The 24044-nt window shown below is 41.1% G+C and overlaps 1 protein-coding gene across 8 annotated transcripts in view; it reads right to left on the reverse strand.

The window, feature by feature from the left end:
• PDE1C (phosphodiesterase 1C) overlaps nucleotides 1-24044 on the reverse strand; it is a 315435-nt gene that overhangs the window by 149678 nt on the left and 141713 nt on the right. For 2 of the 8 annotated variants that reach the window (XM_054189654.1, XM_054189655.1), the window contains one exon: nucleotides 18681-18743. The exons of the other annotated variants lie outside the window; for them this stretch is intronic. In XM_054189654.1, coding sequence (XP_054045629.1) covers nucleotides 18681-18743 — 63 coding nt within the window. The remainder of the gene's footprint in view (nucleotides 1-18680; nucleotides 18744-24044) is intronic. 8 annotated transcript variants of the gene reach the window in all.

Raw genomic sequence — 24044 nt, forward strand, 5'->3', positions numbered from 1 at the left:
GTTACCATTTTTCTCTTCCTGCACCTCAGAGTCCTTCAGCTACAGCTTTCACCTCACCTGGATTCCTCTCCTGTAACACTGACAGCAGCCAGAAATCCCCAGACCTCCCCTAGATCCTCTCCCTCCGCCTATACATATAAATACAAATAACTTGGTCTCCTTAAAACCAGGCGGTATCCAAGGAGAGATGAAGAAAAAGCAAATGAGAAGGAGAAAGAAGGCAAGTGGGGATTGTTCAGAAGAATGTCTCAGGGAAGCACCATGTTTTTCTAGTTGCTGCGCATCAGCCCTCAACTCCCTCTGTCTGTGTTCACGTTGCTGCAGTTCTACCTGAACTCACTTTAAATTTGGGTACTGGTCACGGTCCAGCTGCAACATTACACTTTTCCCAAAACAGGCTATAAATTCACTCAAAAGGTAGGAGAAATTAGCTCGCTCTACGTGCTACATAGACATGGCTAGACCCAAGACACCAAGAGCGTGGTGGTGGTAATGCTTCTGTTGAAGATCATTATCAGTGACTTGAACTATTAGATGCAACACATCCTTTCTATGTTTGTGGATAACATCAATTTGGGGGGAGCAGGAGGTATAGCAGGAGCTTGGAATGCATGGTTTGCCAATGTCCCTTTTAACCTAAATTTTTCTATAATTCTAGGACACACAGACCAACACAGAGTTAAGAGTTTCCACTTCTGGTTGTGGTAGCCACCATCAGCATAGCTGCTTTTTCCTGGCAAACTGAAAGTTGGCCGGACAAGCCAGGTCTACCCTCTGACTCTTCTTTGCTATGTTGCAATCCCATTTCACATAAGTACACTAATTACATGATCTGGGCATGTGGGAAACACGAGTTCTGTGCCTAATGACACTGAGATAATTGGCTGGCATATGGCACCATAAAGGCTGATCCCGGCAGCATCAAAGTGCTATTTGTTACCTCCCAGAACTGGGTGTTGGCAAAGAGGAGCAGTGATTGCTGTCAGAATACCATTTGTCTAAATAGGAAGCCTTAGGACTCTTCTGGGCATGAAATGTCCACAGCTGCACAACATTTATTCAGTAGGAACACTTTAATCTTTCGCAGCCGCTGTTAGACTGAACTATTCAGTATGGGTAGTGAAGAAGAGGTGCACAACAGCAACACGGCCTATGAAGGTGGAGAAACAGATCTGTAGTCAAAATACAGTTTTATTAGGAGAAAGGAGGGTTCAAGAAATGTAATAAATGTAACTCAGCGAAAGAATTGTTGATCTGTTGGAGTTCTATGCTGCAGTGAATCCTCCCAGAGCACTTTTGCTGCTCAGAAAATAATAAGAAATAAATTTAAGAGAAATATTTGCTGTAGTGAAATATGCTAAGAGACTAGTGTAAAATCATCTAGTCTGAATACAGCACAGAAGAATGTGACACAGTGTTGACAAAGCATTATATAAACAACCCACCTAAAGTAAACACATGTTAATTTGCGGGATATACTGTACTGTACCATTTACAAACAATTTGTCCAAAAAAACCTGTTTCTTTTGCAACATCACGTTCCAGGAGTTAGAAGAAAAGAAAGAGAAAAGAGGAAAAAGCATGGATTCAATCCTGCTACAATAGAAATATGCCATTTGAATGTGTAATGCAGAATACATGCTAACCATATTCAGAGGCATCCTATTTTTCCCCAAAACAATATAGACAGACAAGCAAGTTTAGAACAACAGCACATATTGCTTTGCATGATGATTCAGAATGCAGAAGGACTAAGCCCATCTTCAAAACTATTATCTTTTTTTTTCAGGGAGCATTATTTTTACAACTCCAGAAAGCACTATCTATTAAGCCCTCCGCTTATCAGTATTGTTAATTCACAGCATGAATAATGAATATGCATTCTTGTCTGAAAGCAAAAGTGAGAGAGACAGAGGATTAAATTATGGACGGAAAATTGTGTACCTAAGGTGATGTGAGCCTGCCACCACTCTGATCCTAGGGAGTGCCTTTCCCTCCTCTCCTTGGGTCTCTAGGGTAGGATCCGCACCAGAAAATGCCTAGCATGTTTGCAGTGCTACTGCTGATTATAAGCTCTGTTGTAGTTATTTCCCCAGCTGCAACTGGGAAAACAACTTCTATTATCCATGGTTGAGCCTCCTGAATGACAGCCAATTGCCTCAAATGCTTTGCGCAATACTAGAGATTAGGGGAGAAGACGCGCAGAGATGGCAACCTTTTAGGTAAACTGTAGGCAAAAAAGACCCTCACGCCAGAGCAACTTTTCACCCCCGTCCTGGTCAGCAGGGCTACTCTTGAATAAACGTGATTGATGCTCAGCTAGGTTTCCAAGCCGCACGCGTTTACGTCCATCTGTCAGAAGGACGTGCTGCCATCAGGCGTGACGGGAAGATTCTGGGCACAAAAGGCTGCTGCCGAGGAGGGAAAGGTGGGCTGTGGTCCTAACCTTCCCAGTGACGTCTGCTCTGCACGACGCTGCTGCTCTGCGCCAGCTCTGCAGTGCCATATGTCTATTTATATTTTATTCCATGCACCTATTGGCATGTGCACAGCCGACGTGTGGGGTGCTGGCATGAAAGTCAGAGAGGCCTGGGGTCTCCTGACCAGCTTTCTGATCTTCAGGATGTCACTTTATTTTCCCCATGCTGCCAGATATCTTCCTAAAGCCCATGAGAGCCAAAACCAACACATTTGCCTTCCTCCCATGCTTCCTTTAAATCTTTATATAAAGTTGAAATATATTTTCTAGAATCTGCTGCAATATTCTGGAGTTCAGCCTTTTTTTAATGCATGGGTCATACCTCACCCCGTGGGGGCAGGAGGAGCTCTAGGTCTCTCTGAGGACATCCACCCCTCTCCAACTAGCTTTCCCTTGCTCTTAGCCGATGAAAGAACCACCTCTGCTTGGTACACGGCTTTTTGCAGCTGCATTCAGGAATAGGGCAAGAGTTTCAAGTCAGCTCTTTGGATGAGATGGATTTTATAGAAGAAAAAAACTATTCACTTCTACAGTATTTGGGACCAGACAAATGGCTTTCCCTGCACGTTGACCATTTTTGGCCAGAGGGATGTTCGTCTCCCTTGCAATGACAAGCCGAAAGCTTCATTGCTTCACTGTGACAAAGAATCCCTCGAGAGAGAAAATCGTTCTGTCCAGGAATTGTGTATCCATAGACGGCGGTGCTCCTCGCCCCTCAACTTGGCTAGATTAAGCCTGCATTAGTTCTGCACATGCATATTTATGTTTTGTCAGTGGAAAGATAGAAGAGATATAAAAAGAACAGCTTCATATGAGAAAAAGCCGCCTGCCTGCTTTGTCCACGATGTGGTCATTTGTCATTCACTAGCTATTACCTGCTGCCCAAGGAAAAATATGTCACGAATATGGGAAATTTTCAGACCAAATGCCTGATGTGCTTGGATAGAGAGCAAGGATGAAAATAAACCATACGTGTCCATTAAAAACACACACATCACATTATAAAGGCTGGTGAAAAATAATCATGAATCTGTCATCTCAGTAACATACCATTATTGTGCCTTCAGAGCATACCCAGTAGCACAGGTTGCGTCTCTGTTTTGACATCCATAACCAAAGACATTTCCCAGCAGAAGCAGTAGGACAGAGGACCCATGAGAAACTTGATGGATTTCTGCTGAACATTTTTAAGGAAAAAGGAATTTACTTTTTTATTCTTCTTTATTTGGTAGATACTGTGTTAGAGATCTCCTGAGATTTTTCTGCTGCCTAATTTTAATGATCACATATTTTGAGGGGGAAATTAAAAGGCAATACTTCGGTCAATGAACATGCTTGATTTTACCTTAACTGAAAAGGTATGGTGATAGGACTTTGATAAATATTTGTTATATCTGATTATTGTGTTAGCATCAGTTTTATATCCATGAAATAAATCATAAACTTGTCCCCATGGCTCAACATTTGCCATCTGAAATGGATGACTAGTATAAAAGTGTAACAGTAAAATAAGAAACAAATGGCACAAGGTAAAAAAAAAGCCAAGCAGCTACACAAACAACTATGAATTAAAAAGTTTACCACCATAGCCTGTGTAAAGCAGATAAACTGTAACCATTCAACTAGATTAATTGTGATTTTTTCAATTTACTTGATTAAAATTAGCAGACGTGAATTATATTTATATTTACTGGGTGAAAAAAAGGCAGTGCTCAGACCTGGGTCCTGTCTGGGTTGTAAGAGACATGGCCAGGAGAGTTCGTTGTGCATCTTACCAGAACATACAGTTCATCCACTAAATGTAAAACTCCTCTGGTAGAGACAACTCCTTCCAATGTTTCAAGTCTCCGGGCAGCATGCAGCTATTCCTAATAGCAGTCAGTTCCCTTTTCCCAGCGATCAGTGACTGAGTTTACAGTGGCAGTTCTATCTGCAGTATTTTGCACTCTCAAACCACAACTCTAAAACCTGTTTCCATCAAAAAGCCAGAATAGCCATAAGGCAGTGCCTAATGCATAATTAGTAAAATGTAAAATGTCTGAGATGAAATTCTCAGCCAATGTAAAATAGCTAAACTCCATTGGAGTTTACTGAGGTATCTTGTCCGTTTATAGAAGCAAAAGAAGGAACATCACACCAATTTCTTCTTGTTTGACTGAAGCTACTCACTTTCAGCTCTGTCAACTACCTTCAAATATTTTGATTAAGGTTTTTGTAAGTGCGGAGGAACGGATGGGTGAGGGAGCTGAGTAAATTATGGATTGTCATTTGGTTTCTGCCAACTTAAATCTGGTTCAGTTCACATGGAGGAGTTTGTTTTGATGGTTTCCTAACAGCCCTTCATACGCCTTAGAAAATAACCATTCATTTTTTCACTCCTCATTCTTCTTCTTCAAGACAGGGTCTGTGCTAGAGGATGAGACGCCATATACTGTATCTCAGGACTGAACACCTAAAAGCAAGACTGCATGGGAATGCCAAGTGGCATTCCACTTTTCTCTTGGTGTTGCCCAGGCAAACCACATCCACCAAATGAACTTAAGAAAAACGATGGCATATTTAGCTCCCAGCTACTCTGCAATCAAGATGCAGCTGATGTGCAAATGTGCCATGGTTACCGCTATTTACATACACAGTTCTGCATGCGGTTGTCACGCGAGTGAACTGTGCAGTAATCCTCGAGGATTAAAACAAAAAGAACCCAGGTGTACCTCCACACTCACCTGTCACAGTCCTGCAGCGCTTACGCAGGTAACTAATAAATGCAAAGCAGTTTCTCTGATTTAAATGACGCCGCTACCACTGGGCATGATTAACAGTGCTCAGCTCCTCTGTTATTTAGGGTCTGCTGAGTGGTCCTAGCAGGGAAAATCCTCGAGTTTTCTTCTTCTACTAGGGAAGGAGCTAAGAAGAGACACATTTCAGAACACACTATTAAAAAAAGGAAAAGCCTACACACCAGCTTGCAAGTGAGTGCAAATTTCCTCCGCTGATGAAAGCAGGTCTACCACGTCAGCACCGCTGACTCAGAGCACCAGATTAATTCTAGAAATGTTCTGTGTAAGAGCCAGCAGCAACGAGGAAGGTCACAGCCAAGGTTACTGTGTCACTCCTTCAGGACAGGGCTCTTAAATAAACCATGAGGACTGTTTGTAGCTGTTCTTAGTATCTACTTTCCTTTCTTGTTCACCTCCAAGTCTGCTGGCCACAGTGCGGGGGAGGGAAGGCATTCATTAATAGAGGTGGAAACTGGAATTTGTCAGCCAGCTGTATCAAAAACAGAAACAAGGTGAAGTTTTTATACCTGGACCCTTCACTCCTGTAATCCCGCAGTGAAGCTCGCAGCGACCAAGCTCACACTGCATCCCTCAAGGATTGCTCTGCGCACCCTGTCAAAGGCGATGAAGGTGATAAAACTCACTCTGTCCTTTTTCCAGAGGGGACACAATTCTCTGTAGCAGGCACAGAGAAGACCAGTAACACCAGCCAGCCAGCCTGAGAGGCACAGGAAGAGGAAAGGGGCACTGATGAAGAAAGCTGCCCCTCTAGCACCTCTCCAGGGCAAAGCAGTCCCGCAGGCTGGCAGCTGAGAGACCCTCCCATGGAAATGTGAGGCACGAGGGAGCAGACGGCCTCCCCCTTGCCCCTCTCTGACACAGAGACTTTTCTAAACCTGCAGCCAGGGACCTCCATGCTAACCATGCCTAAAGCCCTTTCCATCCAAAATCACCCTTACATGGATGACACCAAATGACACCAACTGTCTGGAAGCCTTTCAACCCTTCAAAAATTACGAGCGTGCTTTATAGCACCAGCCACTGCTTTTTACCATCAAAATTCTAATTTCTTTTTCAAACCTTTGCTTTAGGTTTTAAGCCTTTTGAGACTTGCATTCTGTTGGGGGTTTTGGATTTTTTTCACAAGTAAGTGCTAAAATCTTCGTCGTTTGCAGAGATTTCTCTCATAGCCACATCACTGAGGGTGCTAGGGCTTTGGAACAAACCCAATTATTTTGAAAGTTCCTACAAGATGCATGAGTTTATAATCAATGATAATATCAAATGTATGTATCACACGGTCTATGAACATTTACCTCGCAAAGAGTTATGCACATATACTTCAAGAATGGTTTCACATAACCAGTGATTCTAAACAAGTCATAAACTGCTCATCAGCAGCTATTAATAAGAGGTGGTTTGAGCTGCAGTGAACAAGCTATTCATCACACATACTCACTACAAATCTTACAGGAGTTACTTCTCCAACATCGGAAAGGAGAAATTAGCCTACGTACACATGTAAGCATACCCAACACTATCCATAAATGGAAGTTAAACTAGATGACTGAAAGGTTACAGAAATGTTCATATCTCTGAAGACATGTTTTTCTTGTGGTGCATGTGACAGCTAATATTTGAAGGAATGAAATGAACAGTGATGCTGCTCCTGACCTGTTTCAATACCTTTTTGCTGGTCTTGGTTTTGCTAATGTGTGCAACAGCCCACACCCCAAAAGGTCAAGAGCAGGATAATTAGAGCAGGAGAAATAATGCAGACAACGGGGGTCTAATCAGCAGGAGAACCTCAGGCTAGAAGAGTTACGCATTCTCACATACCACCAGACTGACGCACACCCTAGCTGCTAGGAAATACCTTCTGGACCACACCAGAGTGCCCTTTGCATGGAAGGCAGGAGGGGAAGGATGGCATGCAAGTCTTATCTGTACATGAAACAGGACTCGGCTGCAGTGCACATCCAGAGCTAGGAGGCAGAAAGCATCCTCAGGCTCCTGAGGGTCAACATGGCCTCCTTTATATTAAGTACTATCAAGAACATGCCTGTTTGAATACAAAAGCATCAAGAAGAAGAAACAAAACAAAACTAAAAGACCCCACAACATTTTACTATTCCAGAATGAAGATAGACTTAAAAAAACAAATCACCAACTTTCATAGGTTTTGGATTGTTGTTGGTTTTTTTTCAATAGAAAACAAAAGATGGTACATTTGGACATGTTAGATTGAGGACCATATCCTAACAGAAGCTGTATCAGGACTTTAGCTAGATTAGCTGTTTATACAGTTTTAATATAAAAAACGGAAATCAGTTTCAGTGAATGGATAAGGCACTTTAGTCTTAAACAAAGTATTACATAACTAACTGCAATGATTAATAATATTACTGATTTTATTACTTCTTGTTACATAACAAGCCATAATGAATGTTTTATCAGTACGAACGCAGGTGAATAGGAAAGATTGCGAGGTTTTGTTTTGTTTTTCAGTAACGCATTTTCGTTTTATTAAAGGTAGAAAAAATTATTTCCCAGTTTTCTGTGAGTGGAGCCTTTGTTAATTTTACTACTAGCAAGCCCTGTGATTTTCCGTAGGCAAATTTCACAAGCAGCAATGTGAATTCACACAGAGTGGGCAGTATGAGCCTGTCAGTTCATAAAAATAAGTTCTGCTCTGTTTTTATGGTGGTTCCTATAAACTCCACAAAGTTGGACAGACAGCGTGTGCTTAATAGTTAGACGAGCTGACTGGTAATGAGGACTCGTGCATTCTTGAGTCTCTTACTAACTCATTACATGAATGCAATAAAGTCATGTGGCTCTCCCGTAGACCAGTCTCCCTGCCTTCACCATGACACCACCAGGGTCCCATGAAGAGGATTTTGGGGCTCAGTCAGATGGGGTTTGTGGTGTTCTTTGAGGCTCCTAGATGAAAGGTGCCGTCATCAATGTTTTTCAACTGTAGGGCCTTAAAACATGGTGCTCACATCAGTATGTGCTCTAATGCTCAAATCACTAAAAAATAATCATTAAAGGAAGTTCATTTATATAGAGAAATATTTAGGTGACAAACACTAGGGTTCTGTTAATATTGATCATTAGGGTCTTGCCATGAACCAAGAACAGATTTGAGAATCGAGCAGTAAAACCCCAACGTTGAGGTTCTTAGCTCAATACCTTATTCATCTGACCACGCTGCCCCCCAGAAAATGACATATTTTATTTATCGGTGAAAAGCCTGAAAATAAGCTATATTAATTTTCCAATGCATCTTGCAACTATACCTTCTGTGTGCATGATCTCTAAAGAGAGTAGGTCGAGACATGAAGGCATGTTGCAATAATATCAAAAATGAAGAGGTCATTTAGCATCTTTTAATGCCAGCCTCATATCAGAATCTCAAAGCTTAGTATTTTCTCAAATGGGCTTTGAGAAGTCTGTGGGCTTCTTGTCCTGTCAATCTGACATTGGCAAATATTTATAGTAAGGATAAGACAATATTATGCAAAGGAAAGCCAGTTGTTGTTAGCCTCTCCATTTTTGTCTTTTTAAATGAAACAATTTTGCAGTTAAAGCAAAAAGCAAATGCCAATATACCTTTCCAGAGAAGCCCATTCAATTTTAACTGTAAGGGCCATTCATCACAGAGTTAGTTGCTTCCTTGCTATGCCTGCAGCAAGTTCCAATTCAAGTACATTAAGCAATTGGCCTTTTGATAATGCAATGAACTGATGGCACTGCAACTTTATTATAGCTGGATTGCTTATCAAATAACACTTGTGAAAGTCTGTCTTCAAATAGGAAGTAAGGTAGGAGTAAAGGGAATTCTCCAAAGTGCTGTATTCTAAATAAAACTTCTTAAAGTTTGGGTTTTGGTTGTTTTTTTTTTTAAGCACTGCTTAGGACAAGGATGTTCAACTTTTTTGGCATACAGGCTTTTAAAAATTACTCTTTTTTGTGAGGTATAATGCTGTAAAAGGAGAGAGGAGAAAAGTTGGAAAGCTGGTTTTGCAGGATGAGACTGCATTGTAAACTCATCAGGAAAGGAACAGTACACACTGGTACACATTGTCACACTTTTGGCACTGCACATCCCTGATTTTAATTGGGACCCCCAGGCACTTCTAAGTTAAAAACAACAAAGAGCAGCTCTAGCAATACTGAAAAATTATCCAAATCTAGAAATCTCGGCTATCAACTCAAAAAAAACATTTTAGCTAAATCTTTGGGCAGTTGTTCTTTTGTTTTGCTGTTTGTTTTTTTTTTTAATTTCCACAGCAAACTGACATTTTGGTGAAAATATATTTATCCCCAAATCCAGTTTCCTATTGAAAAATAGATTAAACCACAAAATTCAGGTAGCCCTACCCTTACATAGCTATTGATAACAAAGGAAGAATAGTAAGTGTAGAAGACTGAAATCTCAACAGAAGTTGTAGGACTAAAAGACATGTCTATAAACCACCTTTAAAATAACAGAGGCAACTTAAAAGTGTTTTGATGGCAACTCTCAAAATGTGCAAACTTCACATGAGATACACAGGACCATGGATACGATGTCATCAGTATATACTGGCCATAAGCAATAGCTTAAACACTTAACATAGCTAACTGCAAGAGAGAATTGGTACATCCAGGAGAAAAGAACAGTTTTTAACAAGCTCTACTTTTTTATTACTCTGTTTCAAATCAAATTCTACATGGTGTATAAAAAAATTTTTATTACGCAAAGTTAACCTTTGCAGTTTGGGAGATTCATTTTCAATGTAAATGGTTGTTTCCGAGTCGAGTGCTTCCTCGGCCACTTGACTAGTCAAGCATCTAAAACGAGGGAAAGTCAAATACATGATAGCAGCACTAAGAGATTTCCTATAAATACAAAAAAATAATATGTTGTGCAGATCTGTGTGATACTAATTCATAGGGATGCTAATTACCAAAGTAATCCTGGGCCTTCTGATAAAAATATCTATTTTAAGCACCATCTTTTATCTCTTAATTGATCCTAAGCATATAAGAACTATTTTGTTGCATAAGACTTAAACTTTCCCTTTATAACTCATTATAAACTACAATTTCTTGTTGGTATAAAAGAGGTCCTCACTCGCCCAGTTTCCTTTTGTGTTGCACCAGAATTGCTTCTGTCCAGTTGCCACAAAGGAAAACAAGAACTGCCATCCTAATATAGGTCAATGTCCAAATACCCAAAATCCCCCTTCAGAGGTACTTGACAGCGGATGTCCACATGTATAAAATCCCCCTAATGGATATTTATGTCATAAAACACTATTCTTTAGCCCACACAAATCAATTTATCTCCAGTCAAGATGTAAAACTCTGAAGAACTGTGAGATGAAATCTGGAGACACTCATTGAGCACCGACATGAAACTGCAACATGGCAGGTTCACTGAGCTGCCTGAAAACTGCATACGTGCAGCCATTTCTATTACTCTTTTCCCCCCTTTTCCTCAGACACTCTGTCATTGGCACTGAACAAGCCGGACAGGCTTTAGAACACTATTTTGAAACATCCTCTGGCACAACAGAGCACAGACAATCTGGATGGTGTGCACAGATGCTTCAGTCAACCCTAAAATGAGTCACGTGCATGTTTGGTAAAACTGACATAAGAGAGGAAAACATATTTATTTCCTTTTCCCTTTCTCTCCCCAACATGCTCTTATTTTTTCCCCACAAAGTGAATGGGAGTTAAAAAAAATAAATTCATTTTGTGTAGTTACGTACATGAAAACTGACATTTTTAACTTTTTTCTTTTGAAACATTTAGAAGTTAACTTATGAAAAAATTTCAGCATTTGAGGAAAAAAAAATAAAAAAAAAATAAAAATCAGACTTAGCCTGACAAGTTCTCAAGAGCGGAAGAGTGAAAATTGCACATACAGGTCTGTGCCCCACATATCTCCCAATAAGTCATTCCCAACAAGCAAAGATTAAGTTTAATTAGCAACAACCCATTCTCCAGTTTTCAGAAGGAGACAAGCACAGTGGAACATGTTCACTTCATAGGCAGCAAATGAGGTTTTCATAGAGTTATGAGCTGAAAATCCTGAAAATCCCAGCCCTCTCAAACGTGCACAGCCTTTCCCTAGATTGCTTAATTTAGATGGGTTCCCTACAACATGGGCAATAATGGAAAAAGCAAACGACGTTTGGAGATAAAGAATCCGTGTCCCCCAAAGAAGGCTGAAATGTTTTCCCAGCCCGCTCCTTCAGCTGCCCATCTGTTATCACACACTGTATGTCAAACTTGATCCCAGAACCGTCGGCACAAAAGGACGTGACAGACTCAAGTGGGTGACGCGAATAAGGAGTGACATTTGCAACGTTAATAACGCGAGCTGGAGAGATTAACCAGTAACTATTTCCATGCCAAAAATAAGTGGTCTACCCCTCTATTACTTTATTACTCCAGATTGAGGAAGTAATGTTTTTGCAGCTGTGATAGATGGAGGAAGAGGCAGAGTAGTGCAGAGATACATACTTGGAGGCCGGCTTGTTTGTCTAAAGGCTTCTTAACTTTCTGTCACATTTTGGTCTAATAAAATATACTACCCCTCCCTCCAGACTCTACCTGTTACTGCATGGGCCATTAATATTGCAATTACATATGGTCTTCAGTCTAGATCAGTATAATTAACTATCACTTAAAGACTTGACTTCTAGTTTAGCAGTCACCTCTCTTCAACACATTGGGACTATTCGTCAGGTAAATATTTAATTTGATACATCCCAAAGCAGGAAATTAATAGACCATCTGCGTACCCATCATCCATTCATTGTGCAAAATTCCTCTTCATAAGCCTCCTTTCAAAGCCAAGGCAATCTGATTACAAGCATCTAATGACAGTTTATCCCCAAAACAGGTTGAAAAACAATTCCCCTTCACTTCCCCAAGTCTGTGCCATGACATGATTCGGACTGGAAGCAATGAGCCCATTACGAAATGACACATCAAAACCCTAAACGGAAGTCAACGCATGTTTTATGTCAAGGCAAGGGCCAGGTTCTGCCATTCTGCTGTAGATGCCCCACTCTGCCTGGGGCAGAGCCCCCTTTATAGCGTTAGGACTACGCAAGTATTAAGGTGCCAGGGAGCCTGAATGAGAGGAACTCAGTCTGATTCAAAGCCAAAGCGTATTAGAAATGTAACAAGTGATTTCCACGGTCATTTTCTGGAACGAGTGACTACCTTTGAAATTTCAGAGCATTTTGCAATACAGTCCTATCAACCTCAAATTAAGTAATTCATCTGAAATGCCCAGAAATCTACTGCCTATCAGAAAAATGAGTTAAACATTCAAACACATGCACTTTTCCTTTTCTTCTTGCCTAAAACCTCTTCTTCCCTTGGTCTCAGTTTGCTGTCTTTCCATTTCATCCTTCTTCCATCCAGTATCAGCTAATGAGATACACAAGGCATTCAACTCTTTGAGACTGCTACTTCCTTTCTAATAGTTTTAATGAAAAAAGTTTTCAGGCACTACAATTAAATGAAAATAGTGTAGGATCATTTGTGATTTTCAACAAGCTGCCAGCCTTTTTTCTCATCGGTTTTTTCTCCTTTTCTCCAATTAACAAAATAAGAGTATATTTTAGATCAGTCTGCAGAAATACATTTCACTTTGGGATTCACACACATGTTCTTTATAAATCACTCAGCTGAATCAAATTCGTATCTGAATGACAACGAACAATACACAGTTATTGAAGAGGAGTTCATTTTCTCTAATCATCCTGTATATTGAAAAGGAAAAAAAATATAAAAAATGTCTTTTACTCTAACAGAGAGATTAAAAAAAAAAAAGAAATTAAATATACTCTGGAAAAATTGTGCAGAATATTAATGGAGTCTCCATCATCATCTTAAAAGGTTTCAACAATCCCTAGGGGTGAATTCTCACGCTGCAGTTCCGGATACCTTAATGTAAAATTAACATTGGTACAATATAATCTTGCTGTTCCTCATTCACTTCTCTATTGACTTGGCTTTCTTATAGCACTTTCAGACACAGATTTAGGAAAAACATTTGACTGCTGAACTGCATATCTGTGTCTCTTACTTGGCACATCTTGCCCTTCAGAGAGGAGCATATCTACAAACTGTGGTATAATTAACTGCTTATATAGCAAAGTGCAGAGCTCATCAGTATGGACAGACTTTATGGCCTTCTGAAAAGACTTCTTATATATAAATTAGCTGCAAATATTCTCATTCTTTGTAGAACCAGCAAGCACCACTTTGAACCCTAATGAACTTTTTTGCCTTACAAATACACAGCTTGATAGGACACGGTTACGAAATTGAAAGAATTCCTCTTAATTACTTTCCCCTCTTCTGGTCGTTATACTACAGGACAGAGCTAGTGCCCGCTCTATCTTAACAGCTGTTTCTAGAACACCAAAACATCCAACTCTGATTTATCTCATCTTTAAATAAAATTGTCTCCGTCTTTCTAATCTTTCCTCACACAGAAGCCTCATCATTTTTTGCCACCAGGCTGTGGAATCCTCTTCTGTCGGCTCTACTTTTTATATCACAGAGAGTGACCATGAAATGCAATATTCGCAGGGCAGGAGGCCCATCTTTTCCCAGAAGTGCTTTTCAATCTTTTGAATATTATGTCCCATCATCCATTTGCTTTCTGACTACCTTTGCATACTGAGTTACCCTCCCAGGAGTTCTGTCCAGAGTCAGCAGCCCCATGCAAAAGGGGACAAAAGGCAAGGCTCAGTTAAGAGGCCTATAACCTATGAACTACTTGCAAGATATATACAGGTCTAATGCCAATCCAAAAAGGCTATTTCACCAGTTTCTGCCAGGGTAAGTGGATATCCAGGTGGTTTTGATACTCATTGCCTTCATTATATGCCAGTTATTGCCACTGTGCTCTAGAAGAAATTACACTGCACACACCTGAAGAATATTCACAGTCCATATCTCAGACTGATACATACGTGATGCAACCATTTTGTACCAGAACTAGAAAAGCTCAGCAGTTTACCATGGACCGAGCTGTTTGGAAAACAAGAATAATGACTCATGAAAGAAAGACCAAAAAAAGAAAACTGAGGCTCCAGAAGTTTACTTCTAATGCCAACAAGGAATGAAATCGAGCTCTCTTCAACATGTTGTGAAAGCAAAATGACAACCTAGTGCAGATGCTTGAACTTGACTTTCCTGTATGTCAGCTGAGTAACTTAACCACCCAGCCAGTCTCCTCCAACTTACCTTTCCCCTAAGCCCCTTCACAGGGCTGTCCCAAACCAGATTTTATTCCCCCTCACCCCTCCCCCCCAACAGAAGTTCCATTTTAACCAATACGATTCTGGAAAAGAGTTCTATATCATTTAAGAAAAATTTTCAAGTACCGAATCAAGTCTAGTCAGAGGCAATAAACTAGAGACAGACTGTAGCTGAAGTGGGAGGAAAATTCTGAAAACAATGTTGTGCGTTGTTTTTGCTGCAGCGAGATTGTTCTGAATGGCGGTGGAGTACTGCAAAACCATAAACTTGTTCACACATACCAGAGACTCACTGCAAAGATATTAATAATGACATTTGCAAGAATTCAGGGGGAAGGGAAGAGCCTATGCTATCCTAGAACGGGATGCACTTGAAACTCAAAAAATGCTATAAATTTCCTGCGCTATGAATGTCTAGAAGCAATATAGGGATGTTAATTCTAAAGAGCGTGGGCAGTCTGCCTCTCCTCGATTTGCTAACTTTTGGAGGAAGATCTATTAACACGGGATATATCAGATCCACTCCTTCCTGCCAAAGGCACTGAGAAGTGCTGCACACTGCAATATCTGTTCACTTTTGTAACACAACAGGAGCAACCACAGTTAAATAACATTAATGCAGATTAACTGCAGCAAAAATCGTAACGGACGAAAGCTGAAAGTCCCAATTGGTCAAGCCAAAGGCAGTAAGAGACTTCATTGCTCAATGCAGTGGGAGAATCAATGTCTCAGATATGGAATACGGATATATCCTGCCATGAGCGCTATATGCACACTTCCTGTTCGTATCCATCATCTTGAAATACAGTAATCACAAAACTATATCATCTCTTCATCACTTGCCAGTGATAACGCAATAGGGCTCGTTATAAATAGCTTTTGACATAAGCATCAAGAATAGGGTTGGTTTTTTTTAGGATATTCCACTCCTTGCACCTATTCAGCTACTTATTTTTGCATTCAAGATAGTTTCCAGGATAGAAGAGAACAGAACATTTGCAAATGTGCAGAGAGGCAGCTAACAGACCTGTAGCAATTTCCAGACTACTACTTCAGCAAAACTCGTGTTGCTGTTGTTGAGGGTTAACTTCTGCAGTCTGCTGTACGCTTTTTGCCTCTGCCAGCTCCAACAGTCAGCCTTTGTTGGCTGCTTTCTGATTTGGGCGTACCAGTAGCTTTTGTCTACAACAGACCACTGATCAAGGACTGCCAAGCACCTATCTCAACTGTTGCTTGGCAGAAGCTATACATAACCGACAGGCAGCAAAGCACTGCTAACAGTGTCCCAGCAGTTGTTGCAGCAGGAGTGCAAAGGAGGTCAGAACCTCTGCTGAGGACTGTGCACAAACAGTGGTGGTGTGCCATGTGGCCTCCAACGCCATCTGAAGTAAGTGGCCTTGGCACACTGGGGGCCTTGAGCCAAACAGCACTACTGAGCAAGGATGCCACCGTTCAGGTTTGAGGCTGCAAGAAGTGCTTGCTGCCCCTCCCCGAGGTTGGGAACAGTGGTTTCCTCCTCTGTGGGAAGTATGCTGTGGTTGTGGCACTCCACTGCGTGGTGAAGGAGCTGTGAGAAGAGGTGAGCATGCACACCATCAGGGAAGATGAACAGGAGATCAATATGGTCTTTGCAGAGACCCTGCAGAGCTAAGAATCCAAAACCTGTGTTGCAAGGTGGGAAGGAAATCTAGAGGCTACCCTCAAGGGATCAAAACTCACAAGATGGGGGAAGACTGAAACCTGTCATTGTTAGCGAGACGGCTGGGGCTGCTTCTTCACTTCTCATTCAGGAAACAGGGGAGAAAGGTCACCTTGAATCACGGGGGGGCATCAAAGACAGCTAAACCTCAACCAAGTGCTTGCATAAAGAAAATGGGAGTGATAGCTGATGGAGACCCTTTCCTGCAAGGGAGAGTGAAATCCTTCTGTTGGTTTGACCTGTTGTCTCAGGTTTGCTGCTTCTCTGGGATGTGGTAAAGAAATTGAGTCTTTTCCAGCCCTGAGACTGTTACCTACCACTGCTCATCCACGTGAGCATCATAAACAAACAGGAGGAACTAAAGCTCCACATGCAGTCAGAGAACTGCAGCATAGTTGGCATAACAGACATGGTGGGATGGCTTGCACGACTGGCATATTGGGATGGCCAGGTATACGCACTCTTCGGGAACGGTAGGCAGGGAAAACAAAGAGCAGGGTTGGCCCCCTATCTGAAGGAGCAGCTTAAATGGCAACGTGGCTGAATTCAGGCAATCCAGGGTATTTCTGCATGGTGTCAAGGCTAACTTTTTGATTTGAGCACTAGAGGGCCAACCACAGGTGAAGAATTTTTTCTGCCTGAGGACAGCCAGGTAGCAGAACAGAGGGTTTGTGCAGGATCCATCCTTGGACATTTTCCAGGCCCATCTGGATACATCCCCAAGCAACCTGGTCTGAGCTCATTGCTGAGCTTGTCTTGAGCAGGAGATTGGAGTAAGGACCTCCTCAGGTCCATTCCAACCTGAGGAACTCTGAGACTCTGGGGAAAAAAATCCTCTAATTCAGTAGCAATCACAGATCTGTCTGCAAGGAAAAGGTGGTAGTCAGAGGTAGATAAATTTATCCTTGTGCATGCAATTATGTACATTTTTCCTTTTTAGTAAGAATTACATGCATTTACATGAGACAGAGGTGTTAAAGAGGCTTATATTTAAGACAAATAAGCACAAAAGTAAACTCCAGATAATCTACGATTAACTAGACTAGGATAACACTCCTACACTTAAGTTACTCCACAAAACAATTCCTTAATAAATGCACAACGTGTCTTATGGGAGATAAGGTCAGGTTCATAGTCCTGACTCCACAGCCTGTGTTATTTTGTTTATACACATATATATGCCTGTAGAACTGAGCAAGGCAAAGCAGGGCTGGAGTCCCATGACCTAACATCTAAACAGATGTCTACTCTTTTCTCCAAGGTTTTCTCCTTAAGCTTCCTCTACAGTCGCTCGCAGAAGAGTCACCTTCCACTAAGTCTCCCCTTGGCAGACAAATACAATTAGGCAAGACGAATTCCACCCTTAACAAGAGCTGTTCACTAAATCAGCTAAGCACTTAACAGCCGAACAGTGTAGTGAAAACAACTGTCCCTAATAATATTAAACAGGCTGTAACTGAACTCATAGCAAGAACGTGGCAAGCAATAATTCCTCCAATTCCTCTCATTTGTTCCTCAGGGTTTCCCACTGTGACTTGCTGGTTTAGACCTGTCATGTTTAGACTGTTAATTCTCTTCAGGCTGGGAACTGTTCATATTACTTACCTAACCCAGCACTTGTGCCACAGTTTAATCTCAAACGCTTGTATTAGTTGCAGGTAACTCCACCCTGAAAGCTAGTCTACCTTTCAGCAATTATCTCTGTGATAATTAACTCAGTACATATACCAAGTTAACTGAAAACAGAGAAAAAAAGACATCTGAAGTGTGAGACAGGCTGTGCACAGAAACGTTGGACTGTGAGAATAACAAAAGGCAGTATGTCTAGAGACAGGCAGGCACGGTGGTACTCTTCCTGCTCGACCCCAACTCCAGCCTTAGCGCCATCCCCACACCTCAGCACCCCAGCCTTCATTTGCACCTGTGTTTCATGATTCAGAAGTAAAATATCCTCTTATCTGGAGGTTTATTTTGCAATCATTCCAGCATGAGGCCAGAATATGGGCCTAAGGTACAATTCTTCTGATTGAGCATCTTGGCATTTGAGTTATCATGTAGATGGTATGAGAGTTTATGTCTTTAGAGTCCTCCCATCCGGTCCTAATCATAGCCCATGGGAGGTGGGGGCCAGGATGGAGGACAGAAAGAGAGAGATGAGAAGAGACCTGCAGTCTCCAAAAGCCTAGCCTAAGAGAGCTGGTTGCACACGTTTAATGTGAATTAGGCATTTAGCAATCAGCTCAAAAGCTTAAACAGGAAATGTTGCTCAAATAAGTGGAATTTTTTTTTTTTAAGATCCAGAGTTTCACCCTGTCTATTTATTTCCTTCTCTGTAAAGGCACATAAACAGGCTCTTGTCAAAAACCTAAGCGAGAGTTTTGCCCTCCTGCCTTCGCCTGCCCCGCTGCGCTCCACACCCACACACGCACACAGTGACTGACCGTACGTGAATTATCAGACTGTGGAGTCGCTGAAATGTGACGACTGTTTCCCATAACAAGGTCCTGAAATAAAGAAAGTCCGTCAGCTCTCCGGCATTTATCACGATACCTTTCTGTAGGAAAAGAAAAGAGTCTGAACGCTTTTATAAAGGCTTGAACAGCATATGCTGTACTTTTCAAGACACGAGACGTAACTCTTAACAAGTTGAATGCTGACTATTAGATGTCCTTGTGCATGTGTACAGGGGAAAAAAAATGAAAAAACAAAGTCTTTCAAGCCCCTTGTGAAGTTTAAGTGAGGGTTTGAGTGATGACCCTTAACATTTTAAACATCCTTCCATAAAATATGAAGGAAGTCTACCATTTCTTTCCATAAATAATACCTTTCAAAGTTTTACTCATGCCTGGAATGGATTCAGTATTTTAAGTGAAGTAAACATTGTTTCATAATCTGAGGAGTGCCAAACAACAAAATATTTCCCCTCTAATTTACTTCTGTTACATAACATTAGTTTATAACGTAACAGGCAAGTGAGTGGAAAACATCCAGCAGCCCAATTTTTAAGATATCTTACTAGATCAGCAGTAGATACAGGGGATTTAAAAAAAATTTTTTTTTTTTAATATGAGATAAGGAAAGATTAAAAAAATTTTATGATTATAAACAAATTAAAACAATTTAAACAATTTTTTAAAAAATTAACGATTATAAACAAACTATAAACAAATAAAAATTAGTGATAAAAATTGACCTATCAAATTTAATAAACCGTTTAGCTAAGGTTTAGACATGCTCTGAACTAACGCTAAAAGCGAACCTAAGGCCATTTGAAACAGCTCCCGCAGATCTGCAAACCTGCTGCTGATTATCCCAAACTAACAAACAGGAGGACTGGAATGTTAAACATATCACACAAAGCAAAGGGGAAAAACGACTTTTTGTCAAGGTCACGCTACCTAAACCGCAATACTTCCTTGCAAATGCATTTTTTCCAGAAAGGGCAAACATAACTTCCCTTCTGCAAGGTCTGGAGCTTATTATTCTCCGCGATGATTCACACCGTACGATAACATTTCTATTTGAAAAACAGAACCAGTGCAACTTTAAAACAAGTACATATTTCCATTCAGGACACTGTAAATTTTAGTTGATGAGCTGTTCGAGCCTTCGAAGACCTATACAGTTGCTCTATTTGATAATATATACCCAGCTGCGTAGGTTGTTTTTCCCCTTTTATTACAGCTGTGTCCTCTGGCTAGGATACCAGCATCAAGCCACTGAATCCTTATAAGACTCTCTATGTGGCCTGTGGCATACGTTAAGTCAAAAAGCAGGTAACAAAAAATATTACTGGAACTATTCAACAGTACTGGCAAAGTTTCAAGCCTAAGGTTTCCAAACAGTACAGCTTGGGAAGTGTTGATAAGACCCAGGCAGTAAACAGACGCTGAACAAATGTCTCAGGAATGGCAACGTGAAGTGACAATTCAAGCTAACTTACCACAATGAGATTATTTTATCTCTCTGCACTGCGAAAAATAATACGTCACCGCTGTTGTTAGTAAGTGACAGAATGAGGTGCTGCAGTCCCATGCAAGAGTAAGTAGTTCACGGGGAGGGGAAAAATGCTGCATGGGACGCATTCTTTGCATGGGTTTCTTCCATTGCTCACCAAGGCTAATGTTCATCAGTGAGAGGTTTTGAGTAGTCACCAAGCTGTATCCACACACTACAAAAAAGGTTGCGTGCTGTCCACAAAGCATGCTTTAGCGTGGCTTAGAAACAGTCAGTATGAAGGAAGACAGTTAACTTACTCAAAGGGCAAGAGGCAAAACAGCTTTATGGTGTCTTCAGGCACAACCATTAGTCTCACTGATGACTGTAAGCATATAATGAGAACGTTTCTGAGAAGATGATCTCCCGGAAGCTTTCTCACCGTGCACACTCTTGGTGTGTGAGGAAAATGCCGCGTGATCTCTGCGCATTCATACAGTCACAGAGCTGCATTTAGACCTGAGCAATTATCTACTGTGCAGTTCTCCTCCTAAAAGCTCTGTTTCAAAAACATCAGCTTTTAAAAATTAATCACTCCCAGCCAGAATAGCGTTTAATCAACATTCACTAATTTGCTGTGTCTCACTTTGTGAGAAGGTGGTGGTCATCATTATAATTGCCTAAGAGGTATTCTCGGAGATGAAAGTTTCTTGCTTTTCCCACAAAATTTTTGCCAGTATCTTCTCACACTAGCTTGGAAGAGCCCTGAAAACAGACAGTAATGCTATATACAAGTTGGGACAAAATGGTTTTTAAATAACAGGACGAAAACATATATATTAGCTAACAAGTTTTAAACCATCAGAGCAGACAGAGCACACTTCGTCTCCACGTGTTGGCCAGCCAAGAGAATTCCGAGTTTCTCTTTGCATTGGAGAGTCCTCTTAAAGACTTTTAAACACACCCACTAAGATGAGGTATATGATGCGTTAAACCCATCTTTTTCTCATCTAGACTAGGCATCATAGTTTGGTACTGCTTGTCGGATATGGATATGTTTTGGAAAACCACTTAAGTCATCAAACTGATTTCCAGTAAATCACTTAGCAGCCTTGACTGCAACCTGCACTGGTTTTCATGTCATGCAACAAAGCTGGGCAGCCCTACAATCCACCCTTGCTTTCCCAGTACTGCCCACTCGTTTCCTCCTTCTCTTCTTTGCCTACAAACACGTATTCACGCACAGATCACATTTCCCATTACTATTACATTTCCAATACTATGTATTGATACTACAGTAACAGGAAAACATTTAAATAATACCTTTGTCCTGATAGTGACCCTAAGATGTCTCTATAGCATCTAGAGGTTGTTTGGTTATTCAGCAAAACCCAGTCTGCAACTGTATTTCAGCCTGAATTGACACAGCGACAAGGGTGTTGACCAGTGACCTAAACAAATCTATGTCCAGACATTTGAAGTGCCCTCAGCATTCAAAGCATCTGCAGTGGGCTGGCACACAAGAGATACAGAAGACCCATGCCCTTTTGAAGTCAGAGGCCACATGGTTTTGTGAGACAACATAGGATGTGTCTATGTGTCAGCAGTTAAGTCCTCTGTTTGAGATTAAATCCACGGGAGTTCAACTCATAGAGCCAGAAGATGCACTTCTAGATTTGCAAGTCCTTCTTCAGATCTGAGAGACAGCTAACACCTAATAACTGTGATAGCTATTTTTCTGATCAAATAACAAGCTTTCTACTTTTCAGTGAGCTAAGCTCCAACTCAATTTCAGAAGAATATAAGTAACCTATATTCGTTCAAGGGAAACACGCCTCGGATCAGGAAACACTGCTGAACTGACACACAGATTTATTAAAAGCTGTATTACATAGTTATGGCTGTTTAAGTGCCTTCTTATTCAAAATGGTTGTCAGATATCTTTCCTACAGAAGAGTAATGCCTAACAGTATAGTTAAACTAACTTCATTTGGTGTCTTTCTGTTTTCCCTTGATACAAATCTAGTAGCAATGAAAAATTCCTCTGTGTATTCCTGACCAAAATATGGATGTCTTTTATTAATCCACTGAAAATGCACGTCACTTCTAAACATTAACAATTTTAGTTCAAAGCAAAAATACTACATTTTTATGCTTCCTAGTGAATTCATGCTTTCCTTAATGTTCCATGTCTGTTCTTCAAGCTGAGATCCTTCCGCGGAGACAAACCCATCATAAAACCTGATGCCTGGGTAGCACATTCCTAATTCAGATTGAAAGCTTTTGCTGAATCCATGTGCGTATGATGCTTTGAAGAAACATGCTCTCCTAATTACATCCTTTCAGCAAACAGCTGGAAGAATAAGCAGGTGAATGCTGTAAAGTCTGCTCTTATTATAACTAAACAGTTTTCCAAATTAAGAATGGGCAGTTACATATATGCAGACATCACAAAGTCTGCCTCAGAAAAAGCCAGTCATGTCTTTGTTTACCCTGTTTTCCCCATTTTCTTCAGCACATAGAAGTTAACCTGTTGATTCACCAAGCAAGTCCCTCATCCACTCTCAGTATATGGCAAGCCAGATGTTAATCAGAGCCCTACTGAAGTGTTATGCTAGAGGACAAGACAATTTCATATGGTTTAGCTTATGTTGTTCCTGCTTCTGCTTCTCTTTCAACTTCTAACACCTCCTTTCAGATGAAGGAACTGAAGAAATTTGTCATCTTTTCTTCCACCTACACCTTTTACAGCCACATCTCTGTGTGCAGGTCTGCAGACAGTGTGCGAGGTTTCTCAGAGCCATCCATATTTCTACCACTGGATTAATAAGAGCAACTCACAGCTTTCCAGCTGCACATGGCAGAGGAAAGTGCTTTTGCTAGTGATGTGACAAACTCCCTGCAGGTTTCAAACATCTGCGAGATTCTGTACCACCTTCTGTCATTTTTTTTTTTTAACTGTTCTGAGTTGTCCCCAAACCACCTGAGACAGGAGCCCAAGCCTAACCACTGCACAACTCTTATTAATGTGTTAGTATTAATTGAAGCATTAAAGGATAATAAAGTGGCAATTCAGAAATATCTTTACATCTCTTCTTTAAATTCCTCCCAAGTGAAGGTTACTGGACAAGTGATGATGAGGCAAATTCAGCTTTAATGATATTTTCCTTCCAAGATATTTCAGTTCTGAATTCAGATGAGAGCACAGTGTCAAGGCTATGCTGATAAGTAAAGGCTGAGCATTGCTTTCTAGAGATAAAAAAGGTGAGAGTTGATGTTGATTGTCACTGGTCTCTCGCAGTTTCCCAAGGACACTGACAAAAAGCATAGCACTGGCCTGCCCATAGGGTCCCATACACAGAGTAACTGGGACAGTGCACTCCCAGTGTTCAGACCATCCAGCTGAGAATGGGGGTGAAGTGAAACTGAACTAAATCACACGCATTTGGAATGGTCGTTCGGAAAGTTCCAAGAGATTTGGGAGAGGCTGTTTCTGCCATCACCAGACTTCCTCAGGTTTGGTCACAAAAAGAGTAAAAAGCGTCAGGTCTTTAGGATTTTCCTCACACGAATGCTCTGCCAAACTGTTGGGGTCTCCAGCTAATTCATACCTCGCTTTAAGAACGGAAGAGGTCTATCTATTCCATGTATCCTTGTAACTCCACACCGATATTCACCGCTTCCAGGCGTGTGGTGTGAGGTAGCTGTGACCATCGATCGTTTCAGACGGACCCTGACGTTGCATGATTTCCAGCACCGTCCTCCTCTGGGCAACTGCTGTGCACGCTGAGGGCAGAGTCCTTCAGGCTCTGGGGGTAAAGCTCTCACTTCTGGAAGCTGTGGTGTTTGTCAGCCTTCCAGCCCCTCAC

This window comes from Rissa tridactyla, chromosome 2, assembly GCF_028500815.1.
Source record: "Rissa tridactyla isolate bRisTri1 chromosome 2, bRisTri1.patW.cur.20221130, whole genome shotgun sequence".
NCBI lineage: Eukaryota > Metazoa > Chordata > Aves > Charadriiformes > Laridae > Rissa > Rissa tridactyla.